This window comes from Microtus pennsylvanicus, chromosome 9, assembly GCF_037038515.1.
Source record: "Microtus pennsylvanicus isolate mMicPen1 chromosome 9, mMicPen1.hap1, whole genome shotgun sequence".
NCBI classification, from domain to species: Eukaryota; Metazoa; Chordata; class Mammalia; order Rodentia; family Cricetidae; genus Microtus; species Microtus pennsylvanicus.
This window is the reverse complement of record NC_134587.1, coordinates 26,077,451-26,095,883: the sequence shown is the minus strand read 5'-3', so window position 1 is coordinate 26,095,883 and position 18,433 is coordinate 26,077,451. Positions and strand designations below refer to the sequence as shown.

The window sequence follows — 18,433 nt, the reverse complement described above, 5'->3', positions numbered from 1 at the left end:
AGTATATGATTTTCCAATCACTAGAACCTTTCACTGGTTTAAGAAAGAAAAACATATTGTTCATTAATAAATAATGGAAGGATGCCCATGAGCAAAGTACCCTTTAAAATGGATGGCATCTTTTGAGAATTTGGGGGGAAGAAGTCTGTTCTCACACTGATGTGCTAAGAGCTCAGCTGCCTTCCTAGAGGATTAAGTGTTACATGAAGCAGAAATGTCAGTGGATTTTGGCAGTGTTGGGGACTGGATCTCAGGGCTCGCTCATGGGAGGCAGGCTCTTCCACTGAGCTATACCACCAGCCCAAGTGTTTGGTTTTTAATCAACATTGAAACTCAGCTTGTAATGCTTTCCTTTTCCCCTCCACATTTCAGTATGGTTTCAACATGGTCATGTCTCATCCCCACGCTGTCAATGAGATCGCACTAAGTTTGAACAACAAGAACCCCAGGTAAGCATCATTTGTAATGTTCAAGTCTAGATCTTACCAGGAAAGCAGAGGGCTAGTCAACATTTACCCATTTTCGGATGGAAAATTATCCAAGAGTGGCAAGCAAGACTGGCTGTAAACCCCTTGCCTATGTAGAATGGTTGGTCCCTTTGACCTGGTTAAATTGTAGGGAACAGAGTTCAGCACTGTGACAGCGCCTGCTCTTTTCTCTACTTTACCTTGCATTCCCTGGGTAGCTTGGTTTCTTGAATCTCTACTGAAAACATTGATGGGCAGGATTAGGTTGCCAGTTCACCCAGGCATGGAGTCCAGAGAGTATTGCTAAGGGTTGGGCTACACCAGCTAACAGGAAACCTCAGCAGCCCACTGTGCTCTTATGTCTCTTGTTACCTTCACGCTTGTAGTTAAGTTAAAAACTGAAAAAGAAACACACACACACATAAGAGTGTATGCACCGTTTCCTTTGTTACGTGTGCTGTCAAGGCCAGCACCACATGGTGTAGACATTTTACTCGCTGTTTGCTTTCTGGTTGTTGTAAAGTAGTTTGTCTTACAGTGGTTTCTGCATTTCAGGTGTGAACACTCTCTCATCGGATGCCCTTTTAAGGACTGAAGAATTATCTAGAAACTGTTAATTGCTCTTAAAAAAAAAAACCCAACAAACTCTGATTCTCAATTGTCCCTTTTAATTTCAAAGGGAATACAAATTGTAAAGTCCCGTATGCATATTGGATATTTTAGTTTTGTGACTGCTTTTGTAGTTTACTAAAATACAAAATAGTCTTGATTCCTTGTTTCTGACTTCGGCCACAGGGACGGTGTCATTCATTTTTCTTTTCTTTTCTTTTCTTTCCTTTTCTTTTTTTTTTTTTTTTTTTGGTTTTTCGAGACAGGGTTTCTCTGTGGCTTTGGAGCCTGTCCTGGAACTAGCTCTGTAGACCAGGCTGGTCTCGAACTCACAGAGATCCGCCTGCCTCTGCCTCCCGAGTTCTGGGATTAAAGGCATGCGCCACCATCGCCCGGCTTCTTTTTTTTTTTAAATATTTATTTATTATGTATACAATGTTCTCTCTGTGTGTATGCCTGCAGGCCAGAAGAGGGCACCAGATCTCATTACAGATGGTTGTGAGCCACCATGTGGTTGCTGGGAATTGAACTCAGGACCTTTGGAAGAGCAAGCAATGCTCTTAACCACTGAGCCATCTCTCCAGCCCCGTCATTCATTTTTCTTAAGACAATCAACATTGTGGAGTCTCAGAGCAGTCTTTGTCAAGAGGCTGGCAGTAGTTTTTATTCTGGAACAATGATGAAATGCGAAAGTAGTCTTATGATGAGAAACAATGCTGTTTCTTTCTTCTCGTTTTATTTGCAGACTTTGAATTCATCTCTCACTTCTTCCAAATGATTGCAAATGCAACTTTATTTTCTTGAGTCAGAGAAAATGTTTTTTTTTCCTATTACTGCAGCTATAATTGGGCACTTTTCTGGTCTCCGACATAAGAAGAAATACTAGAAACTTGTGTGGCATTTTCAATGGCTCCAGTTCCAAAAGTGAAAGGCAAAACATTAATTCCAGCTGCTTTTAAATTTTGTCATGTTATGCTATTGACCGTTAAAGCTGACCACCCCAACCCAGTCCACACTCACTGCAGAGTGCGTACTTAGGAAGGTCTCAGAATGCACTTGGTGCCCTGTAGTTTGTGAAGGTTTAATGAGTGTGCGGGTCGGCGCTTAGTTCCCTGGGTGTTCATTCTGGAAGGAGCAGCCGACTCATTATGTCTCCTTCAGTGATTTATGTTTTTTTCTCCTCTTGTTTTGACAGAACAAAGGCTCTTGTCTTGGAACTGTTGGCAGCCGTTTGTCTTGTCAGAGGCGGGCATGAAATAATTTTATCAGCTTTTGATAACTTCAAGGAGGTAGGACGCATAGTTTTGATAAGAGTACACAAATGTCTCCCATCTTTGAATATAGCAGTTTACCTTTTCATTGATTCTAGGACCAGGGAAGCATAGATAGCTAGTTTTCTTGAAGCATGGCTGAGTTTCAGTTGAAGTGTCTTATGTAGCTGAATGAAGATTTCTTTGGGTATCTCATTCCCAGCACATGTTACCACTGTGTGCCGTATTCATTTTCCTTTGGAGCATGGGAAACATCGTTTAGCAAGCAGGCTTTGATACACATCATTGAATTAAGGTTTATAGTCTAAATTCCAATAAATTTTATGAATTCTTTCATCATAATTATTTCTCCCATGTCCTGTTTATTTTCATTGTTTTGCTGGATGCTAAGTATGTAAAACTTAGCAAATCTGTCAAATAGGAACACCCGTTGTAAGATTTTATATTTCTGAGAGATGCTTTTATACATACACATGTATGCATGCTCAAACACTCTCCCCACAGACCTACTCCCCCCCACGCCCCCCAACACACACACACACACACACACACACACACGTTAAAAGTGGTTGTGGAGGTGCACAGTTCTGCAATTCCGAGCATTGGGGCAGAGCAGAAAAGATGTAAAATGATGATTTGGCTACATAGTGAGTTCCAGGTCAGCCTGGGCTGCAGGAGAGTCTTGTGCCACCCCACCCGCCCCGAAAGAAAAATCCCCAACAACAACAAAAGATGGATATATTTGGTTGAAACAGACTGAGCACTGGAGATAAGGCTCAGTGTATCCATGGTAGATGGTATGGCATTTGTCTCTTGTGTATAAAAGCCTTGGTTCAGGTCCTTGCACTAGTGGGAGGGAAAACTGATCTTCAAAACAGAGGCCATTAAACACAGGTACAAGTGAGTCTGCTAAGAAATATCAAGACATCTCTACTGAGGAAGTAGCTAGTTTTCCTTTGGCGTAGTAGGCAGTACTATGGCCAAGCAGACTGACTAACTGCTTCTATATATTCCTCCTGTGTATGCCACACCTCAGGCCTTTTTGGAGAAAATTCCAAACAGCCCTGGGAGAATGTTGAAGGCACTCAGAGCCCTAGGGTGGTAGGGTTCTTAGCCAAGGTATTCCTTAGCCTGGCAATACTATTTAATTCCAAACATTTCTGCATTAAGACTCAGGCTTACCAGTCATAGTGGTACATGCCTTTATTCCCAGTACTCAGGAGACAGAAACAGGTGGATCTCTGTGAGTTCCAGGGCAGTCTAGTGATAGCCAGGGTAGTGTAGAGAGATCAGGTCCCAGTCAATGAATCAATAAATGTTCATACCAAGCCAGTTTAAATATGGTTCCCTGAGGGAATTCCAGAGGAGCTCTTTCACCTTTGCTGGATGTCTCTAGAAAAGGTTGTGAACATGTTTCTTGAGCACCAACCATACACCAGTGCATTACCAACTCCAGTGCAAACCATCTTCAGTGGTTTAATTTCGTAGAAGAATTTCAGGTAGCTGGTACAGCCACAGCAACATGGGCAGGTTAGTCAGTGGCCATGCTAGGTTCAACACTCATTCTGGTTCTGAACTTCTCAGATGCCTGCGACTCTTCTAAGGGGAATAAAGGAAATAGTGAATTTGACAGGACTTCAGAGCTATCCTCTGACTGCCTTGAGAGGGGAAGATGGTGCTCTTAATGCCAATCAGGGGGACCCATCAAATAATGACATTAAAAATAAATATATGTACAGCCTCAGTGGTAGTGAAATCATTCCTGAGTTCTAAGAGGAGAATGAAAAATAGGGAATCTTTATGTTCACATCTAGCTTCTAAAACAAATGAACTTCAGGGGTAAGAATGTATAAATGTTTGTGTATGAGTCTATATGGCGTATAAAAATATATACATTTCACATCTACAAATAAGTGCATTTGGGAGATGAATTTAAAATACAAGCTAAATAGAATCCTTACCATGAGGCCATACTTGAAAATATCACATGCTATATTTCATTGTCATATGCCAAATCTTGTCTATACTGGAAACATTTACTGCACATTTATTAATGACCATAGTTATAATAGATTTCATACCCTGTAATATAAGTTTAATAACCATTTGATCATACTGTAAGCAAAATTGTATATTAAAATTGTATCAATTTGAATTAAAGCTCTCCATTTAGGAGGTACTTTTGTTTTCTCATACTTATTTGTAGAAGACACACAGATACATGCAGAATCAAGTCAGAGCTTCCCATGTCAAGGATTTCTCTGTCAAAATTGTTCATGTTTTAGCTATTTAGGGGATGGCACATGCTTAGTTGAAGAAAAAGGAATTCCTGTACCCAGTCGCTGGCAGGCAACGATGAAGGTGAAATTATGACTTGTATCAAAAGCAGCAGTTTCCGGAATGCCTTATTTGTTTGGTGGATTAGATTCTGTTTCTCTTGGCTTCCACCTTTGCACCTGAGAGGCCCTTAGAGAACGACAGACGTTGCTGATGTGACTAGCCTGTGGATGGATAGCTGGCGGATGCTTCCTTGAGCTGAGCCTCCCTCAGCACTGTTGGGAGTTCTGGTCATGCTCCTTCTTTTCTTTCAAGCAGCATGTACCTCGCCTAGAAATCCATGGACTCATAAACCCTTGCCTACTGCGTAGGGTCTTGACCAATCCTCACTGTAGATTCAGACAGTTTCTAGTCAGTTCCCCATAAGTTTTCACCCTGGACCTTGTTCCCATCCTCTCCCTTTAACCTCCCTCCTTTCGTTATGTTCTTAGGTATAGTCGAGAGAATGTCCTAATTAATAGACACTTTGAAAACACGGCAAAGAAAGCGTTCACTGGGTTACAGGAAAAGTGCTGAGTTCCAGAAGACTGCCATAGAAGAGCTTGTTAACACTGTTGATAAGACCTGGGGGTTTTGAGCCACCAGTTCTCCCAGGCTGCTGGCATGTATCCCTGAACGTTTTCAGGATTCAGATCAGTTGTAACTATTTTCATCTGCTTCTGCAATGACAACATCTGGCTTGAGCATAAAAGCCCCCTTGGTTAGCAAAGGTCCTACCCCCTCCACTTCTGAACTTCCAAGTGTAGACACACAGAACCCTCTAAAATGAGTCACTCAAGGCCACCAGCTCTCTTGTATGCAAGACTTTTGGCAGTATCCCTTATCCTCCTCTAGTTGCTAGAAGACTTAGGCCTAGCTACTGGGCAACTGAAAGCGCTCGTACTATGCATTATTAAGTTGATTTTTTTTTTTTAAAGAAAGCCTGTTGTCTTGGGTTTCTATTGCTGTGAAGAGACACCATGACCACAGCAACTGTTATAAATGAAAACATTTAGAGATTTAGTCCCTTGTCATCATGGCAGGAAACGTGGCGACAGGCAGACACGGTGCTGGAGAGGTAGCTGAGAATTTTGCATCTTGATCCACAGGCAGCAGAAGGATATCGTGTGCCAGACTGGGTGCAGCTTGAGCAAATGAGACCTCAAAGCCTGCCCCCATAGTGACACACCTTCTCCAAAAAGGCCACACCTCCTAATAGTGCTACTCCCTATGGGCCAAGTATTTAAACCCATGAGTCTCTGGGGGGCATCCCTGTTGAAGCCACCACACCTGTCAAGTGTCATTCACAATGGTCCAAACTGGAAAGGAAAAAAAAAAAGACAGACAGTCTTGGGTGTTTCCAGATTTACTCTGAGTTTAATTTCATTGACTTCATTAGTGTTTGAGGGCATGGGGTTATAAATTCAGCATGGACCATGCAGCTAAGTCTGGAAGTATTCAACATTTTAAACACAGGAGGAAGAGTTCTTTTCAACTCTCAAGCCATGAGATCCATAGTTGTAGAGTGTGTATGTACTGCATTATACCAGTCTTGAACTAGATTACCGAGTTTACCAGGACACCTGGCTGCTCTGTTTTCTTGAGTGTGGGAAGCAAAGTCGTGTGCCCTGTTAACATGCTACGTGTTTTTGTTCATTGATGTGTGTGGGTGCTGCAGCTCTCAGATTCTGTGGGTCAGGATTGCGGCTTCTCTGAGGCTGTCTCCACTCTGACTGTATCTAGCGTCTCTCAGGGAAGATGGAACTGACTGAGAGGCTTCTCCACTGGGGCACCTAGTTTGGGGTCTATGATTTCTTGAAAGCTTGGCTCAACTGGGCCTGTCAACCAGAGTGTTCCCAGGTCATGGCGCCTAGCAATCTACCGAGAGTGCTGTTTGAAGGGCGTCACTGAAGCCTGTACCAGAGACAGACTGAGATGTCATGCAGTGTTCCTTTTGCATCCTGTGGGTTGCCAGTGAGACCCTCAGACCCCCCCCCCCCAAGTCCATGGTGAAATGGAAGGGACAGCTGTGGATAGCTTTTGGAAAATGTAGTTGGATAATAGAAAACACACACACCATACATAACATGTATTCATATTTTATAAAGGGAACTTATTGGGTTGGTGATACATCATTGCAGGAACTAAGTAGTCCAACAGTAACTGGCTATCTGCTGAAGACAGAGAATCTGATAGTTGTCAGTCTGTGAAACCAGATGGCTCAGGAATTGCAAACTGGTGCTAGCGTCTGGTGCTTCCTAGAGAGCTGATTGGGTTGCGTCCACACTGAAAAACTGGAGACGCCGGAGTTTAATGTCTGTGGATGGTAGCTGCAGCCGTCTTCATACTTACTCAGACAGAACGGTGCCTGCACGTACAGGCTTCCTCTTCTAACTCCTTTGCCTCCAGCCTATTGGATGGTGCCCCCCACATTAAGGGTGGGTCTTTCCCTCTCAGTGGCCCCCCCGCATGTTAGCCTCCCCGCTACCTCTGGAAACACTTCCATGATAACACATCCAATGTCGGAGCTTCTTTGCCTAAACATCTTTCTATGCAGGCAAGTTGACACTCAGCACCAAGCATGGCATTGGCCTTAGTAGCTGGAGGAGAGTTATCTACAGATGTATAGTTGTTTTTCATCTTCCTTTCTCCTCTTTGTTCAAGGCAATGATTGATTCCTCCTCCTAATAAAAAGTTTGATAATCCTTTTTTTTTGTTTTTTTTTGTTTTCAAGACAAGGTTTCCTATATAGCCTTGTCTGTTCCAGAACTCACTCTGTAGTCCAGGCTGGCCTCAAGCTCATAGCGATCCGCCTGTCTCTGCCTCTCAAGTGCTGGAATTAAATGTATGCACCACCACTGTCCGTTTTAATAAACTTTTTGATTGACAGTAGGAAGGGTGGTTACTGCTTCTTTCAAGTGAGTGGTTTTGAGAATCTTCCTAGTGGGGGAAGGAAACGTTGCCCAGGGTTTCCCAGTGCATTTCCTGGTGATGGCTATGTTGTGATCATTATTGCCTTAACCCTCTTGTAAGGAAGTGAATACTGCTATCTAAAGGACTGAAGAATTCGCATTAAGTGAACTCTGTCAGGAACCCATGTAAGTTACATAGTCACAGTACCAGGTATGAGGACATGATTACCCTGGTGCAACACAGCAGATAAAGAGAATTTAGGATGCCATTTTTTGTCAAGGTAATCTTTTAATGAAGTTTTAGAATTTGCATTTTCCCCCAAATCTCCACTTGTAAAGTACCCCATGCGTGAGAAGAAATTGGGGAGTGTTCACATAGTAGGCCATGGCTACGAACACAGTCTTCATGTTTCCAGATCCTCAAGGCAAGGGGCAGTGGAGGAACTGTGGTTTCCAGTCTCTAGCTATTTAAACAGCCTCCATCCGTAAAGACTTTCTTCTTGGGTTTAGACTGAAAGCCCCTTGTCACGGAGCCAGTATGATATCGCTCCAATGGGGCAAGATGTGGGCTGGCCTATGTGGCCTGTGTCAGAATTTGTCATTGATGTTTCAGAGTCCTTGGGCTTCTTCCTATACCCACAGCCAGCTGCTGTTTGAATTTACTTCTGAAGTCAGCGGGACCTTCTTTCTCTGTGAACCTGGGGAAGTGAAAAGAAAAATAAAGAGAGAAGAGAAAGCAAGATAGGATTAAGGTGCTCAGAGGTACCCGGTTATCTGGTGACTGGCTAGCAGTGATGGAGTCACCCGGTTATCTGGTGACCCGGCTAGCAGTCATGGAGGCTCCCGGTTATCCGGTGACCCAGCTAGCAATAATGGAAGCACTTTGCTCACCCTGACTTTAATGCAGAACCCTTCTCAGCAGGAGTACAATACTACACAAAGAGGAGCTTCATTTTCTTAATGGAACAGCTTCTTAAAAACCAGGGCATTGCTTCCTTTTTCCTTTATATTTTTATTCACATACAATACCTTCTAAGCCATGCCTCTGGCAGCTGTAAAGCAGTTGGCACGTGCATCTTCATCTCATATTCTTTTTTTTTTTTTTTTTTTTTTTTTTGGTTTTTCGAGACAGGGTTTCTCTGTGGTTTTGGAGCCTGTCCTGGAACTAGCTCTTGTAGACCAGGCTGGTCTCGAACTCACAGAGATCTGCCTGCCTCTGCCTCCCGAGTGCTGGGATTAAAGGCGTGCGCCACCACCGCCCGGCTTCATCTCATATTCTTAGACAAAGAGAATGCCCTGAGAGCAGCAGCAAGAGCTGCGTGCTGCTGGAGACATGCACCGTCCCCAGGCTTGGGTGCTAAGCTCCAAGCCTAGAACCTTCCTTCAGAACTGGTTCTCTGAAGTATGTGTTCTGTGGTTGTACAGGACATGAGAACAGGGTGAAGCGCAGTATGTACATTATAACATAAAGTCCAAGCTGTGGACAGCTTTGGTAGTATCAACTCCAGGAAACATTAGCACGGAGGTTTCAGCTCCTCGTCAGAATTTGGCAGTCATGTCCAGTCTTGATTTCTGCAAAGCCATGTTCAATGTCTGTTTTAGGGCCACCTTGCTTTCTTCTGTATCCATACTACCCTCCTTCCCTCCCTCCCTCCTTCCCTCTCTCTCCCTCCTTCCCTCCTTCCTTCTCTCCCTCCCTCTTTCCCTCCTTCCCTCCCTCCCTCTCCTTCATCCTATACAGACGTGTGTGGTAAAGATGCATTAAAAATATCCTTGTCTAGTTGCTGGATGTGGCAATGCATGCCTACAGTTCTAGCACTGGGAACCAGAAGTAAGAGGCTAGGTCATTTGAAGCTTCCAAGTGACCTTGAAGCTAGTCGTCTAGACCTTACCTCAAAAGAAATAGTCTCTCTTGAGATTTTGCATCTCAGATTTGTTCTAGTTGCTTTTAAAGGTAATTTCTATCATGTGAAAATAGAAAAAAAAATTTAAGTGTCATCGAACTGTAAGTTGCCAGTTGTTTTCACAGTTTGAGAGTCTAGTGCCAAGTGCTCCATTGGCTGGTGAGGTTCAGTCATAGCTCTGAGAGACTAGACATGCTCTCTGGGAAGAAGGGTAAGATAAGTCATATTTGTGTATACTTATGTATGTGTTAATATATGCACAATTGCGTCAAGATCCTTTATGATCAACAATTAAATTCTAAAAAAAGCAAAGTGACAAGACTGGCCACGGCTGTCCTGCTACCACTGGTGTATGTTGGTTTCTGTTTCCGGACTAGTCAGTCCCCTACTTACATTTTATACCTCTAGTTTTCATTCCTACAGATGTTGGGTTGGTCTTTGTTTAATATCTGTGCTCACCACCCTTTCCTTAAGAACTACTAAGCAAACTTGGAGGTAATGGAAATGCCTAGGGAGTTGTATGTATTTCTCAGCGTGGAGAAGTTTTTTTGTAGGGACAATAAGAGGCATGGTAGGTGTCCCACCCAGTATCTTTGCCTTGATAAAGGCAAGACTGACTGTAATAGGGATTTAGGTAAGGAGTAGATGTGCCCCAAGATCAACTGGAAGACAGACACTTTCCAAACTTAAAAAATTTTGCTTATTTTCAATTTCTTACTATAATTTAACCCAGAATGCCAGTAGGTATGTAATGAGCTTGACTTCCTGTGAGTCGAGCTGCAATTTTGTTTAGAATTGAAACATTTATGAAACACAAGCATGTTTTTATGTAACTATCGAAGGGTTTTGTTTCCTGGTTTTTTTCATAATCATGAGAAGTAATTTGGAACAAAGACTTGAACACAGTTGTTGATTCCGTTTCATCCTCACATAGTTCAAAGTAGAGAAATTACCAGAAAGTTTTCTGTCATTAAAATTTGAGTATATATTGTTTACCTAATCACCAGAGTAATGCATATTGTTAGTTCCTGGGTATATCCTGTGAGTAAGGAATGAAGAGGGAGAGGTTTGGTGTAAGTGGACCTGCCCTCATTCTTCTAAGCTTCCCCTCTAGAACAGTCACAATCAATTCTGGGTTTGAATACAGCTTTGTATGACATGCTATCATAGTCTAAGCACTTTGTAAACATGTTTGTACATTTTTCCTTAATTTTCTCATACAAAAACAAACATGACAGGAATGGTTATAGATAAGGTAGATTCTTTACTTTTTTTTTTTTTTTGGTTTTTCGAGACAGGGTTTTTCTGTGGCTTTGGAGCCTGTCCTGGAACTAGCTCTGTAGACCAGGCTGGTCTCGAACTCACAGAGATCCGCCTGCCTCTGCCTCCCAAGTGCTGGGATTAAAGGCGTGCGCCACCACCGCCTGGCTCACACGATAAGGTAGATTCTTGGGGCGGTTTTAAATTACTAGTAAAATTTTAAAAAGGGGGGAGCAGGATTTAGCTGGGTGGTAGCTGCACACCCCTTTAATCCCAGCATTCAGCTTCTATATTCAACCAATTCTTTGTGCCTGCCCTAAGTATGATAATTCCAAAGAGCTAAGTGCTGCTTTGACTGCAGACATAAAAATTAGCCAAGATAGTGGAAATAATAGGTGCTTTTATTTACAGACAACAGAAGTCACATGGCCAAGGCTAGGTGCGAGCCTTTTGACACAGTTTAAAGTAGATCACGTTGTCTTAACACTGGTGTTACTCAGCTTCATGTTCTGACAATGTGAGATGAGACACAATCATAAAAGGAAACAGATTGCTTTTCATTCATGCCTCTGGAAATTTTAGTCCAAGATCAGGTGACTATTACTCTTTGTCCATATTGAGTCCCGTGTGTCATGGTGGGAGCACATAGGAGAGCAAACTGTTTGCTCTGTGAACTCATTGAGGACTGGGAGGGGCCAGCTTGCTGCATTCATCTTTGGGGCTACCCACAATGAGCTGAGAGCCACCCTTTGGAAGTCCACAGTACCCCCTAATCTTCCCATCTGGGCCCCAGGCCTTTAGCACACATGCCTTTGGGGGCCCACCACTTCCCTCCTCCAGCAGAGTATAACCAGTGAACTTTCCTGGTTCCCTTTTCTATCCACCCTGGTGTGGGTAGAGTGAGGAGCATCAAGTCACATTTACAATGTCTGCTCTCTGTCCCAGCAACCATGAGCTGGGCCTGCTGGGTGTGCCTCTCTGTGGTGGAAGCATTGCTGGCTTGTGTCGCTGTTGAATGACTGAGCCTTGCAGGCGTTGTTTAAACTCCCGTCACTGCTGCCCTGCCCCCAGCTATTCTCCAGACTCTGCGCTGCCCGTGGCAGTTCAGCGTCCATTTGTCCTTCCCGGACAATGGGACCTGAGTCAACTCTCTCTTTTGGTGAATCACTCTGCCAAGGGGATAGTCACATTTAGTTTTCATTCATAATTGAGACATTCAGCAGAAGAAAATGGCCCAGCAGCTCCTGACTGAGCTCCAACAGTCGCTGGTCTTGAGGTGGAAGTCTTTTGCAGATCTGACCCCGGACTCTGCCTCACTGAGGGTGGAAATAGCCAATCGTGGTAACAGGAGCTGCAGGCTCTGTTTTGTTTGGCTGTGGAATACAAGCGCTCCTTCCTCGCCAGTCCTTCACCAGCTGCTCCTGTGGTTTCCCAGGTTTGCTGGGACATCTCCAAGAGCAGCACTGCCCTTCCATTCCGAGGTTGTTTCCAGGAATAGGTGGAAGGCGAGTAAGTGGTGCTTCCTTTGTGCGTGTGGCAGGGATGCAATTAGGGCGACGGGCAAGATGAGTTCCTTTGCATATTTGGTTTTGACTCTTAACATGTAACACATCAAGCCTCCCAGGACAAAGCAAACTGCTTGTCAATTGTCAATTTTCCAAACTGGGAATGCGAGTCCCGCGTCTCCCATTGTGGGGAGAGTTATTTCTGCATGGACTCACTTTCCTGTTTGGAAATCTAAACTTTGGCCAAAGAATATCTAGTCTTGTCATGAGCCTCCATGTGATATGGGTGGACACCTCTCTGACAACCAGGGATTGTGGGGTTGTACTTGGTCTGTAGAAGGAAGCTCTAGCAACCTCTGAGAGATGTGGCTTCATCTTCATGGGGTACAACAGAACCCCAATGGACTTTATCTTTCAAATAATTTTTAAGATTTATTTATTATGTATACAGTATTCTGTCTGCATGTATGCCTGCGGGCCAGAAGAGGGCACCAGGTGTCATTACAGATGGTTGTGAGCCACTGTGTGGTTGCTGGAATTGAACTCAGTATCTCTAGGAGAAGAGCCTATGCTCTTAAGCCCTGAGCCATCTCTCCAGCCCCCCTGGCTGCTTAATAAAACAAAAATAATTTCCCCATTGCTCTGTAGACTGGGAACCCAAGACCAGGGTGCCTGCATATAGTTGGTTTGGTTTTGAGCATACTCACTTTCTGGTCTTCACACCTTCCCTTGTGACCTCATGAAGAAGATTATAGCCCTGTGGGATTAAAGCACTGCTTCATTCAGCTCTACCCATAGTGTGCCTGCTCTGAACCATGGGAATCATTCAACTGTACCCACAATGTGCTTGCTCTGAACCTGGGGCTTCGTTCAGCTGTACCCACAATGTCCTTGCTCTGCACAGTGGTGCTCCGAAGTTGCCGTGTGAACTCTTTTATCTACAGTCACACCGAGTGTCAGCATGCCCGCTTGGGCGAGGGACAGTTCAGCTCCTAACAGTCACACTGTTTGCTATGCTTCTGTATCTTTCCACGTCTAGTTTAATAAACCAGGTGTGATGCCACTCACCTTTAATCCCAGCTTTTAGAAGGCCGAGGTTCTCTGGGAGTTTGAGGTTACATGATCTACAAAGCGAGTCCACAGAGATACTCTGTCTTAAGAAACAAAACAAAATGTGTAGCTTAATAAAAGGTGCAGTTTTTGTTGTTGTTTTTTGAGACAGGGTTTCTTTGTGTAGCCATGACTACACTGGAATTTACTCTGTAGACCATGCTGGCCTCTAACTCGCAGAGATCCGTCTGCCTCTGCTGGGATTAAAGGCGTGCACCAACACTGCCTGGTGAAAAGGTGCAGTTCTTAAACCTACTTTTGCACATAGTCCCCTGGGTTTCTGTTGAAGTAGGGGAAGGAAATCCAGTCCTGCACCTACGCTGAGGTAGAGCATGAAGTGTTTCAGCAGCGTCATGTGGTTGTAGTCAGTATTCTTTAGTAACAGGGCCAGGAATGCCTTCTAAATACTGGTCAGTGGATTGGAAGCCATGTTAATGACCATGCACAGTGTGTCCAAACCTCCTTGCCTGTCTTGTATGTGAATTTATAATTTTGCAACAATATTTAGTGGTCATTTGAAAATTCAGATTTATTGAATTATCTAGATCTACATAATGACATGTTTGATAGTGTAGTATTTTTTTTCTCAATTGTCTATATGTTCATTTTGACATGACTGGATTAAATGGTTACATTATTACGTTATGAAATGCCATTTTAGGAGAATTCTTGAGGATTGGTCTAGGTATCCCTGAGATCACAAGTGAAATTTGAGTATGTGGTCATTAACATGTGTAGCCTAATTTAACATATAGCTTGTAGTTCAAGTAAATACCTGCTGTAGGTAGAATGAACTAACTAGTGGGTATAGGGTTTGGTTTCAATAAAACCACCCAAGGACAATGCCAGAATTAAGATTTATCCTTGACTTTGTGAGCCCTCAGAGGTATTTATTTATTTATTTATTTATTTATTATGTATACAATATTCTGTCTGTGTGTATGCCTGCTGGCCAGAAGAGGGCACCAGACCCCATTACAGATGGTTGTGAGCCACTATGTGGTTGCTGGGAATTAAACTCAGGACCTTTGGTAGAGCAGGCAATGCTCTTAACCTCTGAGCCATCTCTCCAGCCCGCAGAGGTATTATTTTGATATAAATGTTTAACTGTTTTTTACTACCTGTCTTTAACTTTCATGTAGACCCTGGAGTTTTGAGTACTCTGCCAATTTCTTTCACATGTTCAATGCAAATATTAATTTGAGCTAAAATGTGTATAATTCAGGTCATTGGGGTGCAACTTCATTGATGACTGAAAATTTCTATCCACCTTTAATGGATGAAGAAGAATCGTTCCCTGAGTTTGTGACATAATCACTGTGTTGTGATGATGCAGTAGTGTCAATGCTCAGATTATTTAAGACAGACGTGAGAGGATGGTCAGTCTTCTTTATACAGAGTCTAAAGACTGGTGACATAGGAACTCTATAGCCAGCCTTTGGCTATGAACTGAGTTGTGGAAGCACACATCTGATAACATCAAAGCCACAGGGAAAAGAAGCCAAGGGCCCGCATCTCGTCAGCTTCAGACCTCCCTTTGGTAGCTAACCAGCTTTGAAGAAAAGGAAGGAGTGTATAAGGGAGATAGAAAAACGTATTCTGCAAAATAATTGTTACTGCTAAAATTTCTGTCACTAATTTTGGAGTGCTTATGTTTCTGACGTCATAAGCACAGTAACAATGTGTGTTTCAGGTCTGCGGAGAAAAGCAGCGCTTTGAGAAGTTGATGGAGCATTTCAGAAATGAAGACAATAACATAGATTTTATGGTGAGTTCACTTGGTACTACGTTCACCAATGCAAACTCACTTTCAGATCCCCCCCCCCCCCCCCAAGTCTCGGCTCCAAAAGATATGCCACACTGAAATTGACCACTCCAGAGAGCGGGAAAATGAGTTCAGTACTCTTCTGTTGGATGTTTTTCTTCTTCTGTGTGCTCCCTTTGTGGTGCTCTTTCAAGTTTTTCTCATTTGAGTAAAGGGCAGAATGCTAAGAATTCATAGCAATGAAAGGGAAAGCCAAGTAGTTGAGTAAAGAAGTTAGTACCTGCTGTGAATGGCCGTAGCCACCAAGCTGAGTTGCCAGCAGTGCTACATAGTAGAGTCCCAAGATAGAGGGAATCTTGACCTTGCTCTTGACCTCTGTCAGTGCCCTCTCTAGACCACATGCTCAGAGACTAGACTGCTTGGCTCTGCAGACCACTGGCTTGCCCTAGAAGGACAGCGCTGATGGCCCTGCCTCTGCAGGAGCCCCTAGTCTTAGGAAGGCACGCAGGGTGTTTCGGCACTTCTGAATTCCACCTCCTTCCTCGATCAGGGCTCAAGCCAGAATTGCTCATGAGGCGTCCTGAGCCATTCCTTTCCAGTGCACCCCTGTCTACAGGTTTGACCTAGTTCAGTCTTTTTAGGAAACTTCTGGATCCAGGAGCTCCTTCTCCAGATCACTTCGCCTCTAGAAGAGGCATCCTAACAGTTGTCACATGCAGAGCCTGCGGTTTGGATGCTAAGCCACGTTTTCATTGAACCACTGCAGTGACTCCAGTGTAGCGTGTGTAGAGACGTTAGGTCTGTTGTGTGAAAAGTCCCTCTGATTTGTGTGTGTCTGAGCCTCAGCCCCTTCTAAACTCAGGAAGGTAAACTCCTTTCTAGAGCTTTTCTCTTCCCTTAGATGTGAGACTTGCTTTTCCAGCGTGAATACTTCATTTTTAAGATGTGGAGTGGTAAAACCAAGTGTCCCTTTTACCGTGACTTTCATTCTTGTTAGAATTTGGGGATGTGTTAGAGTAATGTTGGCCTCAGGTGTTGATAGGTGCCGCGAGCCCTGGGCACTGGCTCATTGCCAGCTTTTCTCCCATGACTTCTCAAGAGGAACTTTCTTGTTCTGGTAGAGCCAAGGCGGAGGCCAGCCCATAGCCAGGGTGTGCACCTATTCATACACGCGTTTCTCCTGTGAAAATCTTTAGGTATGGCACATGAAAATAGATGTCTGCTCTTTTTTTAAGTTAAAAGTACCCAACTATATAATATTTACCATATATAGTACCTCCCTATTGGCTGTTGGCTGCCCCCTGCCTGCTGGAGTATTAACTACTACAGCCAAGGAGCCCGTGCCCCTTTGTTTATTTAAAAAGATAAGTCCTCTCTCTGTAACTTGTGCCGTGGATTGCCCACCTCACTCGTTTATGATGCCTGCTGACCTGGTCATTTGACTTTGTGCTCGAATTAGCGTAAGTCCCTTAGAACACTTGTGCCATTTGTAAACAGACTGGAAGCCATTTCCTGTCATTTCATTTCCTCCCGTGTCCAGGTTCTAAGGGCCTTGTTCACAGCCCACAGTGTGGTGCTGTGTTCACAGTAGTGTCCTTGTGCTGTCCTTGGCTCGTCGGCTATCATGGAGCTCAGGAGATCATGTAGACTTCTGCACAGAAGCAACATTGAAAGACGTTAACAGTCTAACTCTATTTCGCTCCAGAAAAAGGCTTTTGATAAACTTCCTTGGGAATTCCATTGAACTTTCCAGCTTCCCAAACAATATATTCCCCATATTAAATGGTACAAATCCCTTTAATGTAGCATGAAACTTTTTTCTGTGGGTGGTTTTTTAAATTAGTTTTTAATTTATTTATTATATGTACAGTGTTCTGCCTGAAGACCAGAAGAGGGCACTAGATCTATTACAGTTGGTTGTGAGCCACCATGTGGTTGCTGGGAATTGAACTCAGGACCTCTGGGAGAGCAGCCAGTGCTCTTAACCACTGATCCATCTCTCCAGCCCCAGGTGTTTTTTTTTTTTTATTACATAGGTGAAAAGAAGTGAAAAAAAAACTGGCAAGATAATTTTAGGAGGGTCCCCTTTCCACTAAGAGAATTCATGCATCTTCCAAAACTATCCAGCACACAACTCTTCTAGTTCCCGGTGTTGCTGTGATGAAATGATCTGACAAAAGGCAACCAGGTCTGTGAGTTCAAGGCCACCCTGGTCTATAGCGTGAGTTCAAGGACAGAAAGTGGTTTTGCTGACTTGCAATTCTAGGTCATAAGCTGTCAGTGTAGAAGAGTCCCCTACAGCAGAATCCTTAGCCAGCTAGCCATCACATCACAGCAATAGCTGGTCAGCAATGGATGGCGGCCTTCTTATTTGCTTGCTTGTTTTCTTACTGATTTCTCCACTTATACACAGTGTGTGTGTGTGTGTGTGTGTGTGTGTGTGTGTGTGTGTGTATGAATGAAGATTTAATTACGCTAAAGAAAAAGGAATTGGCATAGCCTGAGACTTGTGAAATCAAATGTTCTGGATATGCTTAAATTGGGAGAAAGCAGTTTGAACTGATTTAACCCCTTGGAAATTTCATTTCAGGTGGCTTCTATGCAGTTTATTAATATTGTAGTTCATTCGGTAGAAGACATGAACTTCAGAGTTCACCTCCAATATGAATTTACCAAATTAGCCCTGGATGAATACCTGGATGTGAGTATAACTATCTTTTTTGGTGTCTTTTAAAAAAATGGATTTATTGCCTGTTCTCAGAGATTCTCTTCCATAGTAACTGCAAAATACCTAAAGCATTGTGTGGTTAACAATTGCCGTGCTAGTTAAAGGGAGCCAATTTGAATGCGCGGTTTGCCAGCAGAGTTGGATTATTCCAGAATTCCCGGGACATCTGTGGGTCCGTTGCCTGCAGCCTTTAGTTCTGGAGACAGGCAGCCTCTGGGAGCACTGCTGCAATTTTACTTTGCTTTCGAGCTCTGTCTGGGTCAAGTCTCATTGCATCCTTTATCAAAACTAGAAAAAAATATTATTTGGGGGCACTCTTGGGACCCCATTCAAGCAGGCAAGATCAAGCCAAGAGCGCAGTAGAATGAGTTAGCGCTTAGAGCATAAAAGTGTGATGAGGAAACGGACGAGAGCCGTCCTCCTGGAGCTTTCCCTGGGAGGAAGGAGTTGTTTCTTTCTCTTGCTGCCTCACAGACGTGCCGGCCAGTTCCCTGAAGTTCCTCAGTATGAAACAGAAAGCATATGTGGTATTCATGGATGACCTCCAGGACCTTGGTGTCCACTGGATGCACCCCTCTTTGTCAGA

The 18,433-nt window shown here is 43.6% G+C and overlaps 1 protein-coding gene across 5 annotated transcripts in view; it reads left to right on the top strand.

Moving 5' to 3' along the window:
- Window positions 1–18,433, top strand: part of Fmnl2 (formin like 2) — a 247,278-nt gene that overhangs the window by 197,801 nt on the left and 31,044 nt on the right. For all 5 annotated transcript variants that reach the window (XM_075985194.1, XM_075985193.1, XM_075985192.1 and 2 more), the window contains 4 exons: window positions 373–449; window positions 2,272–2,365; window positions 15,048–15,122; window positions 17,710–17,820. In XM_075985194.1, the coding sequence (XP_075841309.1) occupies window positions 373–449; window positions 2,272–2,365; window positions 15,048–15,122; window positions 17,710–17,820 (357 nt within the window). The remainder of the gene's footprint in view (window positions 1–372; window positions 450–2,271; window positions 2,366–15,047; window positions 15,123–17,709; window positions 17,821–18,433) is intronic.